Genomic DNA, 19,345 nt, shown 5'->3' on the forward strand with positions numbered 1-19,345 from the left:
AGGAAGTATTTCCTGACAGTTAGGACCCTGAGAGTATGGAATGGGCTTCCACGGGAGGTGATTGAGGCCCCATCGGTGAGAGTGCTCAAGGATAGGCTAGACATGCACATGGTGGGTATGTCATGAGTGGAGCCAGCTGGAGCCGGGGAGTCAGACTAGATGGCCTCTTCAGACTTGCTTTATTTCTGTGTTTCTCCAACAGCTCTCACTTATTTTGGAGGGGGCCGTCAGGGGAATCACTGGATCCCTGAAGCTAGAGACACTGTCCCTCCTAACCACCTCTCAAGGGACATGTGCTGAGCTTGCCTTTGCTGCTCCAAAAACTACCCCTCATTTGCCAAGGGTACTGAGTGTCATTTGTGGACACCTCTTCCTCATACAGAGAGATAGTTTCCAGAGTCCCTGGGAAGGAGGGATTGGCTGATAAACCATTCTGAGAACTGTAGTTCTGTGAGGCAAGTAGGTGTTTTCTAGCAACTCTTAGTCCCAGAATTATTTGGTAGAAACAGTGGTTAAAGTGGAATACAAGTATTGCAACTGCACTGGAATCACTGGAAATTCACTGGAATCAATGGGAAAATTAGCCATGACTTTTAATAGCCTTAAGTTCCTCTTATTTCAGTTAGGCTACTGTATGCATGATTCAGTGTGGATCCAACGAGAGCACAATAAAGATTATTGGATATTTTGAGAAACCGGACTCCCTAAACTATGGAGTGTGGACTCGTGGAGGATCTGCCACACACATGCTCATGAAAAGTCAGTGGTTGCAGAGGCTGCAGGAAATTAAAAGAAACCAAACAGTGATTGTCAATCCAGACTGCTACTCTTGGGGGAATATAACTACATATGTTTCAATAAGTATGGATGATTAGTGCCCGAGTTCCTTTTTTTCCTCTTCCCTTCCTGTCTCTTTCCCTTTGTATGTCATGTTTTTAGACAGTAAGCTTGTGGGTACGAACTGCCTTATTATTTCCACATAAGCCACTTGGGGAGCTTTTGGGATGGAGAGGAGGGCATGAATGTAATGTTAAAAATCATTCATTCATTCATAATACGATAATAAGAAATAGCTTCTAGAAGCTGTAATTGTTTCACCTCTTGCATTCATTAACAGAAATTCAAACTAAGTGCTAAAGCTCATTTTTACTGTATAATCATAGGTTGTATAAACTTGAAAACAGGGATAGCTTTGAAGGGGGTGAGGCTCTGAGCTGTGGCTCTGACTATTATGAAGAGACTCCCCCATCCCACTTCTAAATTTGCCTGTACACCATTGAACACACATTGGAAAATTTATGGTTAGGCCATAGTTTAGATTTCTGTAAATCCACTTAGCTTCAACTTGCAATGTATCAGCATTGTTAAATTTAGTTATACAGAGCCCTCTACTGGTTTATTTTCTTTTCTCCTACATTTTAATTTAATTTTTAATTTTTAATAATTTTAAATTTAATGGTTAGTCTGTCAAAGCAAATCTAGCATCTCCTTAAATTTCAGTGGAGAATAAGAAGCATTTTAGTATCTTAAGAACAACAATGCATGCAACAACATAGAAGTCTTTAAAAAGGAAAAAAGAACAATACCTAAATAAAAATAAGAGACAATTAAAATAAGAAAATAACTAAATATCAGTAGTTGAGCAAATATCAGCCAGAAAAGAAAGAAAACTAAATATCACTAGTTGGGAGAACTGAATGATAAAGTAATAGGAATGAAATACTTGAAAAACTAGTCATGTGTCTCTAGTCTAATTAGTCTAAACTCCATCAGGGATCCTTACAATTTAGTGTCCGGTTGCAAAAATCTTATTCAAAAATTTGCTGTCTCCTTATGGATTAAAAATAATACATCACATGCATGAACTTTTAGAGTTGTTTGGTTCAGCTGTTCCAGCTGAAATATGTATGCCCTCATCATTCCATGCCTTTAAAAGCAGGGTCTATAGAGTCATTTGTGGGAAACTGCTTTCTCCTTAAGAAGAATCTTAATGGGTCAGTGTAAGGTGCTATGCTGCTTAGAATAAATTGGTTAAATGTATTTATCTAGCCAGGTTAAACATCCCTTCTGATTAGTGTTCCTGCTGATTTTTTTAAAAACTGTATGAACCATTCTGAGAACACTGTGCAGCCTTTTAAGGGAGAGCCAGTGTGGTGTAGTGGTTAAGAATGTGGGACTGGGACTCAGGAGACCTAGGTTCTAGTCCCTGCTCGAGTAACTGGGTGACTTTGGGCCAGTCACAGACTGTCAGGCCAACCTACTTGAGGGTAAGATTGCGTGAAGGAGAATTAAGTAAATTGCCTTGAGTTCCTTGAAAGAAGAAAAGGCAGGATAGTAAATAAATATAAACACTTTCTAAAATTATTTGTTACATGTATTAGGAACAACTAAGTTATCATATACGATCCTGTTAATTTAAAGATACAATTATTTAAGCTGGCCTGAATTCCTTAAAGGAAAAAAGTCAGGGTATAACTATAATCTTTGCTTTCCAGGAAAAGCAAAACCGGACAAAACAGCATCAACTCCTTCCTACAATTCTGAGCATGCCATAGTCAGCATGAGTATCTGGAAGAAAGCTGGAAATAACAGGGCTCATTTCTGCCTAAGCATGTATGTGCCCTAAATGAATTAACGATTGCATATTTATACATTTATTCGTATGTATGTTTATAAAGCATATATGAGTGAAACCACCTTGATAAAGTTTGAGCCTAAAAGGCAGCGTATCCTTCGTTTCCAATAAGCAAATGAACAAACCATAACTTTCTTCTAAAACCTGCTATTTCAACTTCCCCCAGTCTAGTGTCCTCGACATGTTTTGGACCACAACTCCAATTAGCACCAACCACCATGGCTCCCGGTTAGGGATTATGGGAGTTCTCATTCCAAAAAAAATAAAATCGCCTGGCGGGTACCAAGTTGACTAAGGCAGCCCAGCGTGGTGGACTGCAAGAAACACCGCGCTGGCCCCGCCCCCGAGGAAATGAAGCCGCCGCCGCCGCTGCGCGCCTTCTGCGCCCTCCTTCGGCCTAGCGCCGGCAGTCCCCCACTTCCGCGCGCCCGCTGCGTTCTTCGTGTTAGCAGTTCTTTGACCCTCGTCGCATCCCGTCGTGTCCAGAGTGCGCTTCCGCCAGTTTCTGCTAAACTTCCGGTATCGGGCGGTGAGGGAGCAGAATGGTGAGTGAATCGGGTGCTGGGTGTTCCTGGGTTGTGGGTGATCCCCTTAGAGAGCGCGACGTCTACGCTTTACGAAGGCGAGATAGAAAGAGGCGGGCCGGGCTCTTTCTGAACCCGGGACCTGCTCTCTGCTTTTCCTCCCGCCGCCTCGCTTCTCACTCCGGCCCGGGTATTATGCGATGTCATCGTCATTCCCCTATCAAAGGTGAGGTGAACGGCAGCGGAAGGGAGCGAGGCAGCTTCGTGTTGGAGTAGGTGGCCACGGTGAGCAGGGTTTGGAGGCGTGAAAGAAACCCGGTTCGGCCAGGGACATTGCTGCAAAATCCAGTGTGTTAGTGTCTGCCGTGAGATAAAGACATTCGGAGAGCCAAGCTAGATCAGACCAAGGGCCCATCTAGTCTAGCGTTCAGTTCACACAGTGGCCAACCAGCTGCCCCCGGTAAACCCACAGGAAAGAAATGCGTGCAACATGTTTCGCCCATCTGTCATCTCTAGTAATCGGTGTATAGAGCCATACTGGCCCTGATATCGGAGATAGTATACAGCTATCAGGTCTTCTCCATGAATTTACCCAAGCACCTTTTAAAACCACCCTTAATGATGGTCATCACTACATCTTGTGGAAGCGAATTTCATAGTTAAATTCTGTTTTGTGTGAAAAAGTATTTGTTTATTTGTGATTTGCATATTGCTTAAATATAGCATTCCTGAGTAAACTCTACTTCCTTTGATCTCTTCTGAACTTCTTATCAGTTAGCTTCATGGGTTGACCACTTTGGGTTCCATTATTATGAGAAAGGAAGAAAAATGTTTCCATTCTCTTTTTCCAAACCACATATGTAGTTGGTTTTATGTTCATCCTCATGTTTGTGCTCTGATATGAAAACATTATATATCACAGCATATCTATATAAATCTCTAAAACCTTCCCATTCTTTTGTTTTCCAGATGTGTTGGACTACAGTTGCCAATATGCTGCAGCTGTAGTCCAGCACATCTGGAGGGCACCAGGTTGGGCTGTTCCACAATACACTTATAAATGTATACACACTTTCCCCATGTGTGTATGTGGCTTGCATGTTGTACAGAGATTTATGTTATTTATAGGTATTTTAATATACTCTTTGTCATGTATTTATTTGTATGCTACGTTTCCACAATATTATGTTTAAAGCATCTCATGACATATTGATAGTAAATATAGTAATATTCAAAACTACAATGGAAATTATTAAAAATAGGCCTGCTATTTATGAATAAGTACCCTGTCTTTTGGTACTTATCCCTAAAAGTATCCTTTAAAATGATATAAAAGCTCAATAACATGTTGCTTGTTGTTCTTTGAGACAACTGCACACTTTACATAGCTGATGGGACTGTTGTGTGTGAGCTAAAAAGTGTAGGTGGTGCATGTATATCTTTAAAAGCACATGTATTCTTGTCTGAGAACTCTGATTCAATCAAATGTCACAAATATATATTCCGCGATCAATTTTTAACAGTCCATGCAATGCTGCTGTCCATAACTCTCTGAACTTGAAGGTTTTTGTGGCATCTAGTGGAGGGCAGATAGTTGCCACTGCACTTCTGCCCGACAAAAGAGTTAGCTGGTTTCAGCTATCTGAATCTTTAAGTTCAGTGTAGGATAGGCTGATGTGCAGCAGGGATGGTTCATACGTTATAGTAAAATATTGTGTTGGAACCTCTCTCCTCCCTCTCTCCTGGAATGTCTACACATCCCCATATCCAAGGACAGTGCTAGATAAAACTGCATGAGAACACATAGGATAGGGTTCCTTTGCTGCTGAGGGCAGCTGTACATTTAAATAGCAGACATGTATACCGTCTGAACAATGTTTCTTGCAGAAAACACATAAAAGCTGGATCACATTGTCATATACGTAGGGCACAATTTTGTGGATGCTGAGCAGAGTCTAGCTGGTCACAGAAGGTGGAGCTTTGGCACTGAGCTCAGAAACATGCTTCAAGGTGGACTTGAATCTACCCTTGGAGAGCTGCATATGGTGCAGAAAGAACTAAGCCAAGTTCAAGGGGAAAAGGGGGGCATAAGCATGATCTGTTTTCTCTAAATATAAGACAGCCTGCAGAAAATGTTCAGGGTTCAGACAACACATAAAGCTGGCTTGAATGGAATGGGTGGCCTTTATGGGTTGTTGTGTCTTGCAAATACAGCTGTTGAATTTCACTTGATTTTCTGTTTCTTCTATTAGGGTCAAAGTCAGAGTGGTGGACATGGTCCTGGAGGTGGCAAGAAGGATGACAAAGTAAGTAAAAGAAAGGAAATACAAGGTTCAGTTTGATTTACTGTGACAGATTTGCCCTAATATAGGAATATTATGTTATGTAATTTTTATACTTAGCTTGAGAGTGGATCAGTAGATAACATGTCTCATGCTGTACACAAAGAACAAAGTTTCACCAGGAAAATTGTAGGATTAAAAATTGATGGAATTAAGACCCAGACTTAATAATTGGGAATTCTGAGGTATGTCTTATTTTAAAAACTTAAGTAGTTTCTACATGATTCAAATATTGAATAGAAACAAATATATATATATTGTTAAAAACACAACATATTTTGAGTGTGTTTTTAGTTTAGTTCAGGAAGAACTGTCTTTTTCGTTTTATAAAGATTAAAGCATCTTCCTCAGTGGCAGTTGTAAACTAAGAGCAAAACAAACCCAAGAAATCCATGAAATAGGTGTTAGGTCTTCCATGAGGAACTGATGTTTAATTCTAAAGTCCCTGTGCCTACTGTGCTAGTATTTGAATGATTTCACATTAGTGTTGTTTCTGGTATTCAACTCATAACAATAAATTATTTTTCCAAAATGCCCAGCTTATGATTTATGACTAATAATTTTACTTCATTCCTTCTTATCTTTTCTGATACATGCCACTCTTCAAAGCAAGATAGTACCTGTTTCTCTTCTGCAGGTTTCTTGTTTCATTATTTTGGAGTGTTTCTTAGTTCTATTTACTTTTTCAAGATATTTTATTTTCACTTTTTGTGACATAGTTATGCATAAGTAAACATACAGTTTTCTTTTTCTTATGTGATATCAGGTAGGAAAATGTGTTTTCAGTGAGTTTAGCTGGGAGACTATTCTATCTGGCTTTACTCATGAAAATACATAGTGTGTTACCCTAAATGCTTCTGTTTAAAACAAACTGATTTGGGCTTAATAGATGAATATATAATTAAATGTGTTTCTTTATTACAATTATAGCACAAGAGAGATACAATTTATGTGAAATATGTGGAAAATGAATAATTAGTGTTGATAAACATTTGCAAGGTAGTCATAACACTTCCTTGAGAAATGTAGCGAATAAGTGCTGTACTTTGCAGTAGCCAGTTTTCTGTATTGCTTGCTGCATGTGGCTAATAGGCTAATTTGGGCCATGGTTTAGGTTTCAGAAGTCATGTTAAACTGCAGTTACTTCAAACAAAAGGAATAACTTTCAACCTCCTAACAGATGTGCTGGAGGAATAGATGGGGGTGCTTTATGCTGCCCCCATGGTTTGTTAGGGTGCCTGAACCAGTTCTTAAAACATAGTGTCCACACAGTCAAGAATTTGGCTATATTTCGTCTGATAATGGAGATGGGACTAGATTATCTAAACAAGCTACCAAGGCTTATGTTCTGTGATGTTTATAATATGGTGTTCATGATGTCTACTAATTGATGTGCTGGTATTGAAGGATTTTTTTTTAATGAACTACAAGTTATGTATTTGCTTTGATTTGTATAGCTAAACACAGTAAATAAGTGGCCCAGCAGTCTTCGAGTGGTTTGCAGGTTGTTTTTTTTACAGTGACTAAGTTAAGGAAGTTGTATTATGCATGTTCCCATGGGATTAAATCTGTCGTCCTGCTAACTCTTTTTGCTTGGTTTTTAAAATCAAAAGGACAAAAAGAAGAAATATGAGCCTCCAGTTCCAACCCGAGTGGGGAAAAAGAAGAAGAAAACAAAGGGACCAGATGCTGCCAGCAAACTTCCATTGGGTAAGTGCAGTTGGTTTGTGTACATCTCGGAGGGTTCACAGTTAAGCAGTAGAGCACATGTGTTACTTATAGAAGCTTGCAAGTTTAGACCTGGGCATCTCTGCTTGAAAGGCCCCAGTCAGCAAAGCTGGATGAGGCATCTTGGTCTGAAAATCTTGGAGAACTCTTCTTGAAGCTATCAGTACTGAGCAAGATGAGCTAATGATTTGATTGCCATATGCAACATGTACAGTATATACTGCTCCATGTCTAAACAGATGTAATCATTAAAAGATAAAAGGAAGAAAATGTTATATTAAAAAGTATTTTAAAAATAGAATGCAAATAAAAATGTGGCTGGTTGGTTGAGGAGGGCTTGTTGAAATAAATATGTGTTTAGCAGGTGCTCAAGGCAGCACGGTGCCTTTCACAGAAGGAGAGCCATTACACTGAAAGCTACTGTACATAGCACCAGACAGAATCTTCTGTTCTTAACATCTGTGTATGACTGTATCATGGGATCCAGAACTCTGAACTTGTAGATGTTCAGTCATTTACCACTTTAGCACTGATATTCAAGGGGGAGGGCCTTCTTGGTGGTGGCCCTTGGATCATGGAATGCTTACCCTATGCAGGTCCTCCTGGTACCACTGCTGCCATCTTTTGGGCACCAGATAAAGACTATCCTCATCTCTCAGGCATTTGAGGGCATGTGATGAGCTTTTTAATGTTGGTTGCTTTATGAAGTCCTTGTTGCCACACTGGATGATGTCTTTAGTTGTTTTTAGCTATTCCAATTTGCTTTAAGTTGTTGTTATGCTGAAGATAAATGGATACTATTTCATCATAATGCTTCATCATACTGTACGCATTTTATGGTTTTAATTTTGTGAACCATCCATTGAGCTTTGGCTGGTATGGAAATGCAATAAAAATAAAAATGCAGTGATGTTAAGAACTGATTATTCTCTAAAAACTATCTCATTTTAGCCATGTTAAAATTATCTTTTAATTAATGACTCAATTTGTTCATCTCTCAAAAATCAAATTGCGCGCTCTCTCTCTCTCTACACACACACACACCACTTTTACATCAAATGTTGCAAAAAAGTTGGATAATGATAATAGAATATAGATAAAACAGATTTTTTATTAAAACATAACAACAGATCAATTTAAACACAATTAAAAACAGCAAGAATAAGTTCACAGTCTCTTCTCTGTAGAGCTTCACATTTAGAAATGGAATATTCTGTTCCAGATTTTAACTTCCTTTGACCCTGTCATTTTCTTTTTTTTCAGTAACCCCTCACACCCAGTGCAGACTCAAACTGTTGAAACTGGAAAGAATCAAGGATTACCTTTTGATGGAAGAAGAATTCATCAGAAACCAGGAACAAATGAAACCTTTGGAAGAAAAGCAAGAGGCAAATATTGAAAAGAGAATTATTCCCCTTACCTGCCCCTTCTCCAGTTGCTATGTTTGTTTTAGGGTGTTAAATTGTTTCACTGTAGTGCAAGTCACTGTTATATACTTTTCACTTTCTCCATCTAACACTACAACCAGTATGCTGGGACACAGGTCAGAAGTGTAAGGGAAAATTGTAAGTGAATCTGGGCAGGAGGTCCATGGCATAGCCATAATAAAATGTATTATTTTTATATTCCCCCCTTTTTCCTTGAAGGAACTCAAGGCAGCTTACCTAAACCTTCTGTCTATCTTAGCCTCACAGCACCCTTGGGAGGTAGGTTAGGCCGAGTCAGTGACTGGCCCAAAGTCACACAGGGAGCTTTGTGGCCAAGGAAGGACTGCAACCTGAAGCTCCTGGACTCTCATAACATTACATTGGCTTTGGCAGCAGAGATTTTCCTTCTGCTGAGGTAGTTTATCATTGCATGCTGAAGTTTGGGAAGTTCTCACCAGTATCAACTGAAGTGTTTAGCTGATCTGAAATCTTTCTCCTTCAACAAAATGGCTCTCATGTGAGGTCCTTGCCCTCTTAACTTACTCTGCATAGCCATTGGCTGTGTTTTGCAAGTTGATGCTGGCAATGAATTGGGACTCCTGTCATCTTGACTCTGCAGAAGACATAGTCTGGGTTTGCATGTCACAACAATCCATCATGTGTGACTAGCCATGCTGGTTTGTTGTGTTATTTGAACCTGGATTTAGTGGTTTATGTTTGGGCAACAAGCCACCCTGACAACCCACGGCTTGTTCTAGGGGTTCTTTGACTCACAGTGGATTATGTTGTCTGAACACAGGATATTATTCTATCATGGGTTGCATGGATCTGCTGGTGAGCTGCTCAGCAAGAGAAGCAAAAGCTGCTGCTCTTCACTGCCTTGCCTTTGCCATTGTTAGCAACAGCTCTGCTAGCAATAATATTTCATGGCCATGAACAATGCTTCACCACACTTTTGTTCCTACCCCAGAAACTTGTGTAATTATCTTCATAAGGAAACATGCTTTTGTTGGTCTTTTGCAGTTGCATAAGTGTGGAAATATGGCTATTCAATATGTGTAGTCTTGCCTTGTCAGTGGTCTTGTATATTCAGCTCTCAGAAGGAAGTAGGTAGCAAATGGACAGTGACAAGTTTGTATGTAGACTAATTTGTAAGCAGTTGCTAGCTGTCAATTAAAAGTAACACTTGGGCATCCAAAGGGTGGCAACATTAATCCCCTTAGCAGTGCTGGCTTTAAAGGGTTAAATGTACAGATTTCAATATTGTCTTTCAGTATTTCTCTAAGTTTCCAGCTGTGGCAGCAAAGAGAGATAATGAACTCCGTTTTTCAGAGCACTTATTGCTGCTGTTACTTCTGGTTTCTGACAGTTTTTTAAAAATCCTGAGGGGGTGGCTTAATGCGATCCAGTGAGTAGTGCCCCATTGGGTGCATGGGTCTAATTACTGCTGATGCTGGCAACCCATTTTCTTCGTCCATTTGCTCTATTTAACAGCTCTAAGGTTATTTTTTAAGTGATGGAAATATTTGAGCACTTTTTGGACAGGGAAATATGCACAAATTCAATAGATGTCAAGTAAATGCGGGGGAGGGTGGTGAATGGAGTGGGATTTTCCTCTCCATTTATTATCCTGCCATTACATTTCACCGTTTACTTGGCAGCCATTATATGTGCATGTTGCCTAGTCCTGGAAATGCGTATTTCTTTAGAACTGTCAGAGCTGCAGTAATACATTCTCCAAAAAGGAAATTCAAAGGTGGGTGGAGCTAGTGCCTCTCCTTTCTGGAGTGGCTGAAAAAGTGTAGAAAGGTAGAAGGCGACAACAACTGCCAGAGGATTATTTTGCAAAGGGGATTATCAGTCATTTTGGTGCACTTAGTGTCTCTGGATTTTCCCCTTTTCTGGCAACTGAAAGCTGATGCCTGGGCAGCAATTAGCTTGCTTGCAGTCTGGCACTGCCAGTTTCCATGTGCATTAGCTACTCTGGCTCACTCTTTCCTTTCTCACCTGAAACTTACAAGACCATTTACCAAGCAAAATTAAACATATTGGGCAACCACACATGTGCAGATGTACACCTGGGAAAGACTAACAAAAATATTAAAAGATGACAGTTGCACAATTTTCAGGAACCAGAAACTTTAAAAAACCAATTCCACTTTTTTGAAAGCCCCTAAAAAGAAAATAAAAGAAAATCAAAAGGTGTAGTGATTGGAGGGGAGTGGGTGAAATGTGGTAGATTCTGCTGACCCTGGGATAGTAGCTGGAGGATCGGGGAAGGAGCAGAAGAACAAGCTACTGTAAGCCCAGTTGTCTCAGCTTATTCACATGTTGGCTTAGTATGTTGTGTGAATGCACTCACAGATATGGGCAACTCATGACATCTAATTACAGCTTATTTTTGTCTGCAGGAAGAGAGATCAAAGGTGGATGACCTGAGAGGGACCCCAATGTCTGTAGGGACATTGGAGGAGATAATTGATGATAATCATGCCATCGTATCTACATCGGTGGGGTCTGAACACTATGTCAGCATTCTCTCCTTTGTAGACAAGGATTTGCTAGAACCCGGCTGTTCGGTGCTGCTTAATCATAAGGTAATCTATGTGCTCCTTAAAAACTGCACCTGATCCAAAATAGTGAAAGTGGGGAAAGGCAAACGAGCCAACCGTGGCATCTTTCATTTAGAAGATAAGCATTTTGTGAGGAAGTAATCACTTCTCTACAGCTGTCTCCTGTAGTGAATCAAGGAAAAGTGGCCTTAGAGACCAGTTGCTGGGCTTGTTTGTAGTCAGTAGTGCGACAGAGTCTTTAATATGCAATTAGAGCCGAAGTGTGAACCTGTGCTTTGAACTGTACAAGGATCATAAAGCGCACCCTGCTTGTCTGCAGGTAAGACTGCAGCAATCTGTTGCATTCTTGGGCATCACTGCTTGGATCCCACTGATGTCTGGTGAATGGGTTGGTCTCACAAACTCATCCTGAGTGCAGCCGCACCCCTAGTCATGGTCAGAACCCAGCTAGTGGTAGCCAAGAGTAGCACAAAGGCTGATCTGTTTTATGTGCATACTGGAAAACTCTGCACAGTGTGTCCTCAGTTATTACACTGTACTTTGGAGCAGACAGAAGCAGCCCAGAACTTCCTGTTCCACAGCTTAGCATGATGTGACAGAATGGTTGCCCATCCTTCCCCAAGTCATCCCTGTACACAGGTGGGGTGAGATGAGGTCTCATGAGATCTCCCCCTCCCACACCCAATTAGTTCTCTCCAATTCACAGAGACCTCTGGGGAAAGGATTGCTCTGGTCCTGAGCATCCTTGTCAGAGGAGCTGGGCATTTGTCACTGGTAAGCAGATTTCTAGAGCTGATCGTGACCTTGTGAACTGTAATGTCCTTAAGGCCTCGCTCGTAATTGGTTTGTCAAACACTCAAATTAATGTCCTTTTGTCCCAAGCAACATGCTTTTTAATTTATTGTGGCTGCTACCTGTCATTCTGATTTAGGTTCATGCTGTCATAGGAGTCCTGATGGATGACACAGATCCTCTAGTGACTGTGATGAAGGTGGAGAAAGCGCCTCAGGAGACATATGCAGATATTGGAGGCTTAGATAACCAGATTCAAGAAATCAAGGTATTCAAGTTTCTGGCAGATAAGTTTATGTTGTCATACAGTGGTAGACCCTCACTTAATTTTTTCTTAAAAGTTGTTATGTAAAACCTCCATTGGTATTTTTTTCAGAGATCTTATGCTCAGTAACATAAAGCTCCTGTGGTGCCTTGAGTAACTCAGCTACACAGAGTTGAACCACTTACCACAACACTTCAGTATTCTTGTCCTTGGGAGAAGGGAGACTAGATGTGATGAGCCATAATTTTCAATGGAACTGGTTATTCTGATGCCAAATTTGTGTTGCATTTCCTTTCAAGCTGCAAATCTGCCTCTGTTGTAGCTTCCAAGCATGGCAGTTACTCCAGAGCAGCACAAATTTTGGTCTCTTGCCTGTTAAAATCCAGTGGTTTGAATTCAGACTAAGTCATACTTAGAGCAGACCCATAGAAATGAATAGGGCTTAGTCATTTGCACTGTGACTTTAAGTGGGTCTAGCCCACTTCAGATGTTTATGTTTGGATGTGACCCGACACATGCTTGAGCTTTTGCCTCGCCAAGAAATTGCATTCATTTTTAAATTTCCAGTCTTGGTCATTAAAGTGTTGCCTGGTCTGTGTTTTTTCAGCTGAGAAACGCCTTAGTGCCTGTTTCCTTAGACGGTAGAGTACTTTAAGGACCTGCCTTTTCTCCTCTATAGGAATCTGTGGAGCTTCCATTGACCCATCCTGAGTATTATGAGGAAATGGGAATCAAGCCACCCAAGGGAGTAATTCTTTATGGACCACCTGGCACAGGTATTACTCAGTGTTTTCCTTCTTCATTTCACATCTAGTTTGCTATATCTGTATGTAACACACACGTTAAACAAAAACAACTGCTGTGAATTCTCCATGTTTGGCCTGTGGCTCATGCTGTGTCCTGGGCATTCTGCCTTCAGCTGGAAGCAGGTCATTGCTGTCACCCCTGGCATTTTCTTAGGTGGTCTACAGTAACATGAGTGGGCTGACAGCAAATGTATTTTCAGTTGCTTTCCTTCGTACTGCCCATGTTGAAGTACACATTAGTAAAGAGATCGGTCAGGGGTGTGTGTGTGTGTGTGTTTAACAGCAGCGAATAACTATGGCCTATCTGGGGCTATTTTCACTCCCAGTCATTCTGGGAAGTAGTGCTTAACAATCTTGTAAATAAAAGTTAAGAAAAATAATAAAAGATTGTTTTTATTTTAACAACAACAACGTTGCATTTATATCCCACTTTTTTCCCCTCTTGTGAGGAACCCAAGGTGGCTTACAATGCCAACCATGTGAACTGTGTTGGGTGAGAGTTGGTGACTGGCCCAGTAAGCTTCATAGGCAAGCAGGATCTAGAACCCAGATCTCCCAGGGTTCCCCAGTTCAACACAGTAAACAGCAAGCTGGACTGGCTCCTGCCATTGGGAGTACTGCATGGGAGTGCAGTAAATTTTCCAGGCAATTTACTTCTGTAGCTCAAGCAAGATGGTATTTATTTATCAAAACAGACCACCTAACTATCTTAGTCTGAACTGAGAGCTAAGTAACTACGAGAGAATCCACTGGGATTTACTTTCTCAATCAGGGAAGGGACAGAGCTTGTTGGGCTACAACTCCCATCATATTTCACCATTGGCTTTCCTAGGCAGGTCTGTTGGGAGTTGCTGCATACACTGTTTGGAGGGCCTCCCACACCCCATTCCTGTTCTAAATCTTCAGTTCATTCCTGTGACCCATTCATAAAAGTGGATTGTAATGGCTAGTCTTTCCAGTAGTGTACATTTTAGATCCATTCTGAAAATTGCTCGGGGCTTGGTCAAGCATTACGTCCTGAAATTTAGGAGGTGGAACTAGACTTGCATATACTTATACCCTGTCCTCCCCTTCCTACACTTCAGGAAGGTGTATGCAGGAGCAAGGAGGATGTAGTAAGATCCAGGGGGCTGATGACAATAGTATTTCTCTGGTATTTACCAGGCCAGATTTTACTTTCTGCCTGGAAATGGTCATTGAATGAACAGAAGGCAATAGCCTCACAGTAGGCTTGGGAAGCCATGTCTGACCAGCTGGAAATCTATCAGTACTTCCAAGGAACTTGCCTACGGTGTGATCCTTTGCACGTTTAGTTGGGAGTCCTGCAACTCAAAGTATTCCCCACCCAGCATGGCTGGCTTGGGAATGTTGGAAGCTGGGGGGCGGGTTCTGTCTGTACATGCTTAGCAGTGTGCCCTAAACTGTTCATTGGCTTAACCTCAATCTGTTATAGGTAGTATGGGAACTTCCTAAGAAGTCAGCATTGTATCAGTGAATATGTACCTGTATAATGCAGATGAGCCACAGTTGCTTTAGGTGGTAACCTCACCATTGTTTTCAAAATCGAACAGGTAAAACACTGTTAGCCAAAGCTGTGGCCAATCAGACGTCTGCCACCTTCCTGAGAGTGGTTGGTTCTGAGCTTATACAGAAGTACTTGGGAGATGGTCCAAAGCTTGTTCGTGAACTGTTTCGTGTAGCCGAGGAACATGCCCCATCAATTGTCTTCATTGATGAAATTGATGCAATAGGTACCAAAAGGTAGGAGTTTGCCGTTTCCATGTGAGACATAACAAATACATTTCTGTGAATTGGTTTTCATGCTTTTCTTCCAGCTTCCTGACTGACGGGGGTTTATGGGTCCAAGAGATGGATTGTCTGCTGTCCCCTGCTTCCCTAAAGAACCTTTTCCTGTGTCCAAAGGCTTTTGCTAGAATCCTGATGGTCCCAACTTTCATTTTGAAAAGTTTCTAGCCTTCATGGCCTGAAGAAATAATGGTGATGAATTCTAATGTGGTATGGAGTATTGCAGCCTTTGCTTTAGCTGATCAGTTTGTATATTTGTAAGTAGGTGGAAAAGACAGGGACCCTGCACTACAAAGGGAATTTCAGCTGGGGCAGCATAAATGGCTGTGAAGGGCACAGCAGCCCTGCCTTATTTTCCACCTGGTCACCTTGTTTGAAGCAGTCCTGTGGCAGTTATCACTGGAGTCTAAAGGGGTTGCTCCACAGCATGTTGTGGAGAAAATGGGTTTTGGTATTCTATGAGAGGGAGAGAAACGTATCGCTCTGTCATACCAGAACCTGAGTCATCCCATGAAGCTGATCGGTGGGAAATTCAGGACAGATAAGTATATCTTCACATATTACAGTGTTAAACTATGGAATTGACTTCCACAATGTGTGGTAGTGGCTGCAGTTTGGATACCTTTAAAAAAGGATTAGACAAACTCCTGGAAGATAAAGTTATCAAAGACTGAGTCCAGATGCTCCCTCCAGTATCAGAGACAGTATGCAGGGGAACATGAGCAGGTGCCACTCTTGTCAGGTTTGTGGCCTTCCAGTGGTATCTGATTGGCTGCTGTGGGAACACAGTGCTGGACCAGATAGGTCTTTTGTCTGCTCCAGCACAGCTTTTCTTATGTTCTTCGAATGGCAGTTGATAGTGAATCACTGGATTACTCTGAAATGTAGCTCTTTTAAATAGTACATGTAATCTGAGTGCAGTAAAGCACTTCTTCATACCTGAGGATTTTTTATTTTTTATTTCATTTATTAATTGCCTATAAAATAAATGTCTGCATACATTTTACAGTTTAACTCATCACAATAATTCAAATGAAACTGCAGCAATGTTCAATGTAAAACCAATATACAATGAACAAATAGCCCAATAATGTATAAAATAGATCACCATTAGAGGTAAGACCATAGTGCATGGACTAAAAGATGGGCAGAGTGATCTAATGTGACTGTCCATAGCTCTCCAGCTTCAGAGGATTGCAGGCACTAATGGAAGGAGAAAGGATGAGGAAAAATAACCTCCATGCTTCCGATGCTTAGACTGCCATTTTCAGTGCCTAATTCTTTTGTCCTGCTTGCAAGGAGTACAGGCTGAGGTGCCTCCAGGATACATCACATCCTGACAGAACCTCACACACCAAACACTGGCTCTGAGGTCTGCCTTGTGACCTTGGAACTGTAGCTGATGCAAAAAGAACCACCGTGGCTGTGAGGGCAGAGCAGCGCAGAGCAAGCCTTAACATGAGGGTTAAGGCTTTGAGTTCCACCTCTCCTATGGCTGGCTAGACCACATCTACTAGCCATAGCACTTGTGCCCTGAAACCCCAAAATACTTTAAATATAAAGTTTTCTCTTATCACTGAAAAGGTAACAATGTGGGTGCCTGGCAAGTTTTGTTTAGAGTGTCATGCCATTTTGCATCAGTTTGAATCCACCTTCTCCACTGAGTTGGGGAATTTAAACATGCTGACCTCATTATGTACTACAGGCTGTAGAAACTGGTGTACTTTAACCAAAGCAGTTCCAGTAAAAACTTGAGAATATGCTGTTTTGGGGGGAAAAGGAGTTCTCATATTTGCTGTTAATTTCTTGATGACTTCCTTGCATGTGAAAGGGGATGTTGTCTTCCCTGAATACTGCTCAGTGAAATTTATTTTTGTTTTATTCCTTTTCTTTCCTCCAAAAGGTATGACTCAAATTCAGGTGGTGAAAGGGAGATCCAACGAACAATGTTGGAGTTGCTCAACCAATTAGATGGGTTTGACTCACGCGGAGATGTAAAAGTGATCATGGCCACAAACAGAATAGAAACATTGGATCCAGCCTTGATTAGGCCAGGTAAAAATAGAGTTGCATGTTCTTTTTTCCAGTTTCATTTATTACATGTACTACTTGGCAGTGATTTCTAAGTTAGCCACTCATCTCTTTTCTGTTCCTTGGACTTTATTCTATAATGTCATCACTGTATATGACACATCACAGATTTAAAAAATTCAGGTGCCTCAACTCACAGGAAGGGTGATCAGCTGGTGTTCTGCCAAATCTTTTGGCCTACAACTCCTGTTATCCCTCATTATTGGTGATGCTGGCTAGGAGTGGTAGGTTAAAACATTTTGAGGCTTTTAGGGCAGACTTTTGATAGAAACATAGAAAACAGAGCGAGTCAGAAGGGGGTCTCCCGGGCCATCTAGTCTGACCTCCGGCACCAGCCGGCTCCGCTCACGACATGCCCACCATGTGGACGTCCAGCCTATCCTTGAACACCCGCACCGATGGGGCCTCAACAACCTCTCGTGGAAGCCCATTCCACACCCTCGATGTCCTGACTGTCAGGAAGTGCTTCCTGGCATCCAAACGAAACCTTGGCTCCCTGAGCTTTGCTCCGTTGGAGCACGTTCTGATATGAGGGAGATGACAAGGAGTGGAAAGAGAAGCAAATGCCATTGCCGCTATTGGAACTTAGGCACTCGTCTAAGGACACCCAACACAAGTACCTTGCTTGAAGCTCATTAGAAATGGATCTCATCAGGGCTGGAGTGCAAGATGGCCTCAGAACTTGTAACTTGTGAGGTCCATGGAAGGAAGGACAGATGGAAAGCTATAGATAAAATAAACAGAATTGCAATCATATGGTACTTGAAATAAGGCATGTTTAGCTCCTGTTAATCAGAGAAAATATGGCAGTTGTGATGTGGGAAAATAGGTGCCTAATAGCACAACTGTGGGACAGCATACCAGCATTTCCCAAATAATCACCTTCCATTTAAAAAAAAAAAAAAGGCTTGGCCCTACTGTGGAGCCCCCTGTCAGGAGAAGCCTTTCCCTTTTCTCCTTCTAGCAAAAATCTGAGCTGGTGGAAATGTTCTCATCCTCAGGACGTATTGATAGGAAGATTGAATTCCCTCTGCCAGATGAGAAAACCAAGAAGCGTATCTTTCAAATTCATACCAGCAGAATGACCTTGGCAGATGATGTTACTCTAGATGAGCTGATTATGGCTAAAGATGATCTGTCTGGTGCAGATATTAAGGTAAGAGCCATTAATTCCCAAGGAGACAGCCATTTTTTCAGAATTACAGCCTGATCATGTTCAGCCTTACTCATAAGTAAGTTCTACACAGTGAAGGTGAAGAACCACTTTACCCTAAGGGTCACATGTCATTTCAGAGATGTTCTCAGAGGCTGCATTCCGGTGGGTGCAGATCCAAAGGCAAAAGGGATGGGGCCAGAAAAACACAACTACCAGTCACTTTTAGCTTACAGTTTTTTTACTACTGCTAACTAAGTCTTAGAAGAGGCATTTCAACTTTTTAGAAGGAGGGGGAAACTGCAGAAAATTTAGCATCTGCAGTTGGGGCAGAGAGGGTGGGAAGAGGGGAAAGAGGCGTGTTGTTTGGGGAATTCTAGAGAGCTCTGGCTGTTAGGTGGCATAGAAAAGTAATAAATCATAATTTATAAACTTCAGCAGGCCAGACTGGCCCTCCTGGTAGACTTTAATTTCTGTACTCTTGAAGTACAGTGCCTCTTAAGGCAAGGGTGTGTTTAGGACTGCAGTTTTAGCTGGACAGCGTTGCAAAGAATTACCAAAAGCATGCTTGAAATTTGTTTCTGTGGTATTTGGTATTAGTGAGATACATAACTTCCTAACCAGAGCCTTCCCTCTCTGGCAGGCAATTTGCACAGAAGCAGGCTTGATGGCTCTACGGGAGCGGAGAATGAAAGTAACAAATGAAGACTTCAAAAAATCTAAAGAAAATGTTCTCTATAAGAAACAAGAAGGCACCCCAGAGGGCCTGTATCTTTAACTTCCTTTTGTGTTGGGTTGGAGAACTATTGTTGGAACCTTCTCTTCAGAGTACATAAAAAGATGAGACATTAGTGGGCAGAAAGCAAACTGGTAATTGATTGACGCACATTAAATGGATTCCTCTGTATTGTGCTTTAGTCAGTGTAGTGCAAAACATTAGTGTAAAACTTTTTATTTGTCATTAAAACATTTTGTTTTCAAGTGAATTGGAATGATTGGGTTAAAATGTAAGCAAATATTGTTTCTGAGGCATATGCTCCAGACTTGATCTGGACTACTGTCACCACAGTTTAAGAAAGATGCTGACAAGCTGGAAGGAGTTCAGAAGAGGGCAAGAAGGATGATCCAGGGACCAGAAACAAAGCCCTCTGAGGACATATTGAAAGAGTTGGGCATGTTTAGCCTCAAGAAGAAAGACCGAGG

The 19,345-nt window shown here is 41.4% G+C and overlaps 1 protein-coding gene across 1 annotated transcript; it reads left to right on the plus strand.

Annotated features, from left to right (window-relative positions):
- Nucleotides 1-3,108: 3,108 nt before the first annotated feature.
- Nucleotides 3,109-19,128, plus strand: PSMC1 (proteasome 26S subunit, ATPase 1). Its single transcript, XM_044435974.1, has 11 exons — nucleotides 3,109-3,180; nucleotides 5,412-5,465; nucleotides 7,115-7,211; nucleotides 8,493-8,617; nucleotides 11,068-11,253; nucleotides 12,161-12,289; nucleotides 12,966-13,062; nucleotides 14,664-14,853; nucleotides 16,802-16,953; nucleotides 17,991-18,145; nucleotides 18,786-19,128. The coding sequence occupies exons 1-11, from the start codon at nucleotides 3,178-3,180 to the stop codon at nucleotides 18,918-18,920; spliced, it is 1,323 nt and encodes a 440-aa protein (XP_044291909.1). The 5' UTR covers nucleotides 3,109-3,177; the 3' UTR covers nucleotides 18,921-19,128.
- The last annotated feature ends 217 nt before the right edge of the window (nucleotides 19,129-19,345 follow it).

The sequence above is a fragment of the Varanus komodoensis genome, unplaced genomic scaffold, assembly GCF_004798865.1.
Source record: "Varanus komodoensis strain SLA01 unplaced genomic scaffold, ASM479886v1 scaffold3, whole genome shotgun sequence".
Taxonomy (NCBI): domain Eukaryota; kingdom Metazoa; phylum Chordata; class Lepidosauria; order Squamata; family Varanidae; genus Varanus; species Varanus komodoensis.

What these genes read in the sequence shown, in the direction of transcription:
- PSMC1 (XM_044435974.1), top strand. An exon ending in GATGCAATAGGTACCAAAAG is followed by an intron (nt 14,854 to 16,801) that starts GTAGGAGTTTGC and finishes TTCCTCCAAAAG; the next exon opens with GTATGACTCAAATTCAGGTG. An exon ending in TCCAGCCTTGATTAGGCCAG is followed by an intron (nt 16,954 to 17,990) that starts GTAAAAATAGAG and finishes TCTCATCCTCAG; the next exon opens with GACGTATTGATAGGAAGATT.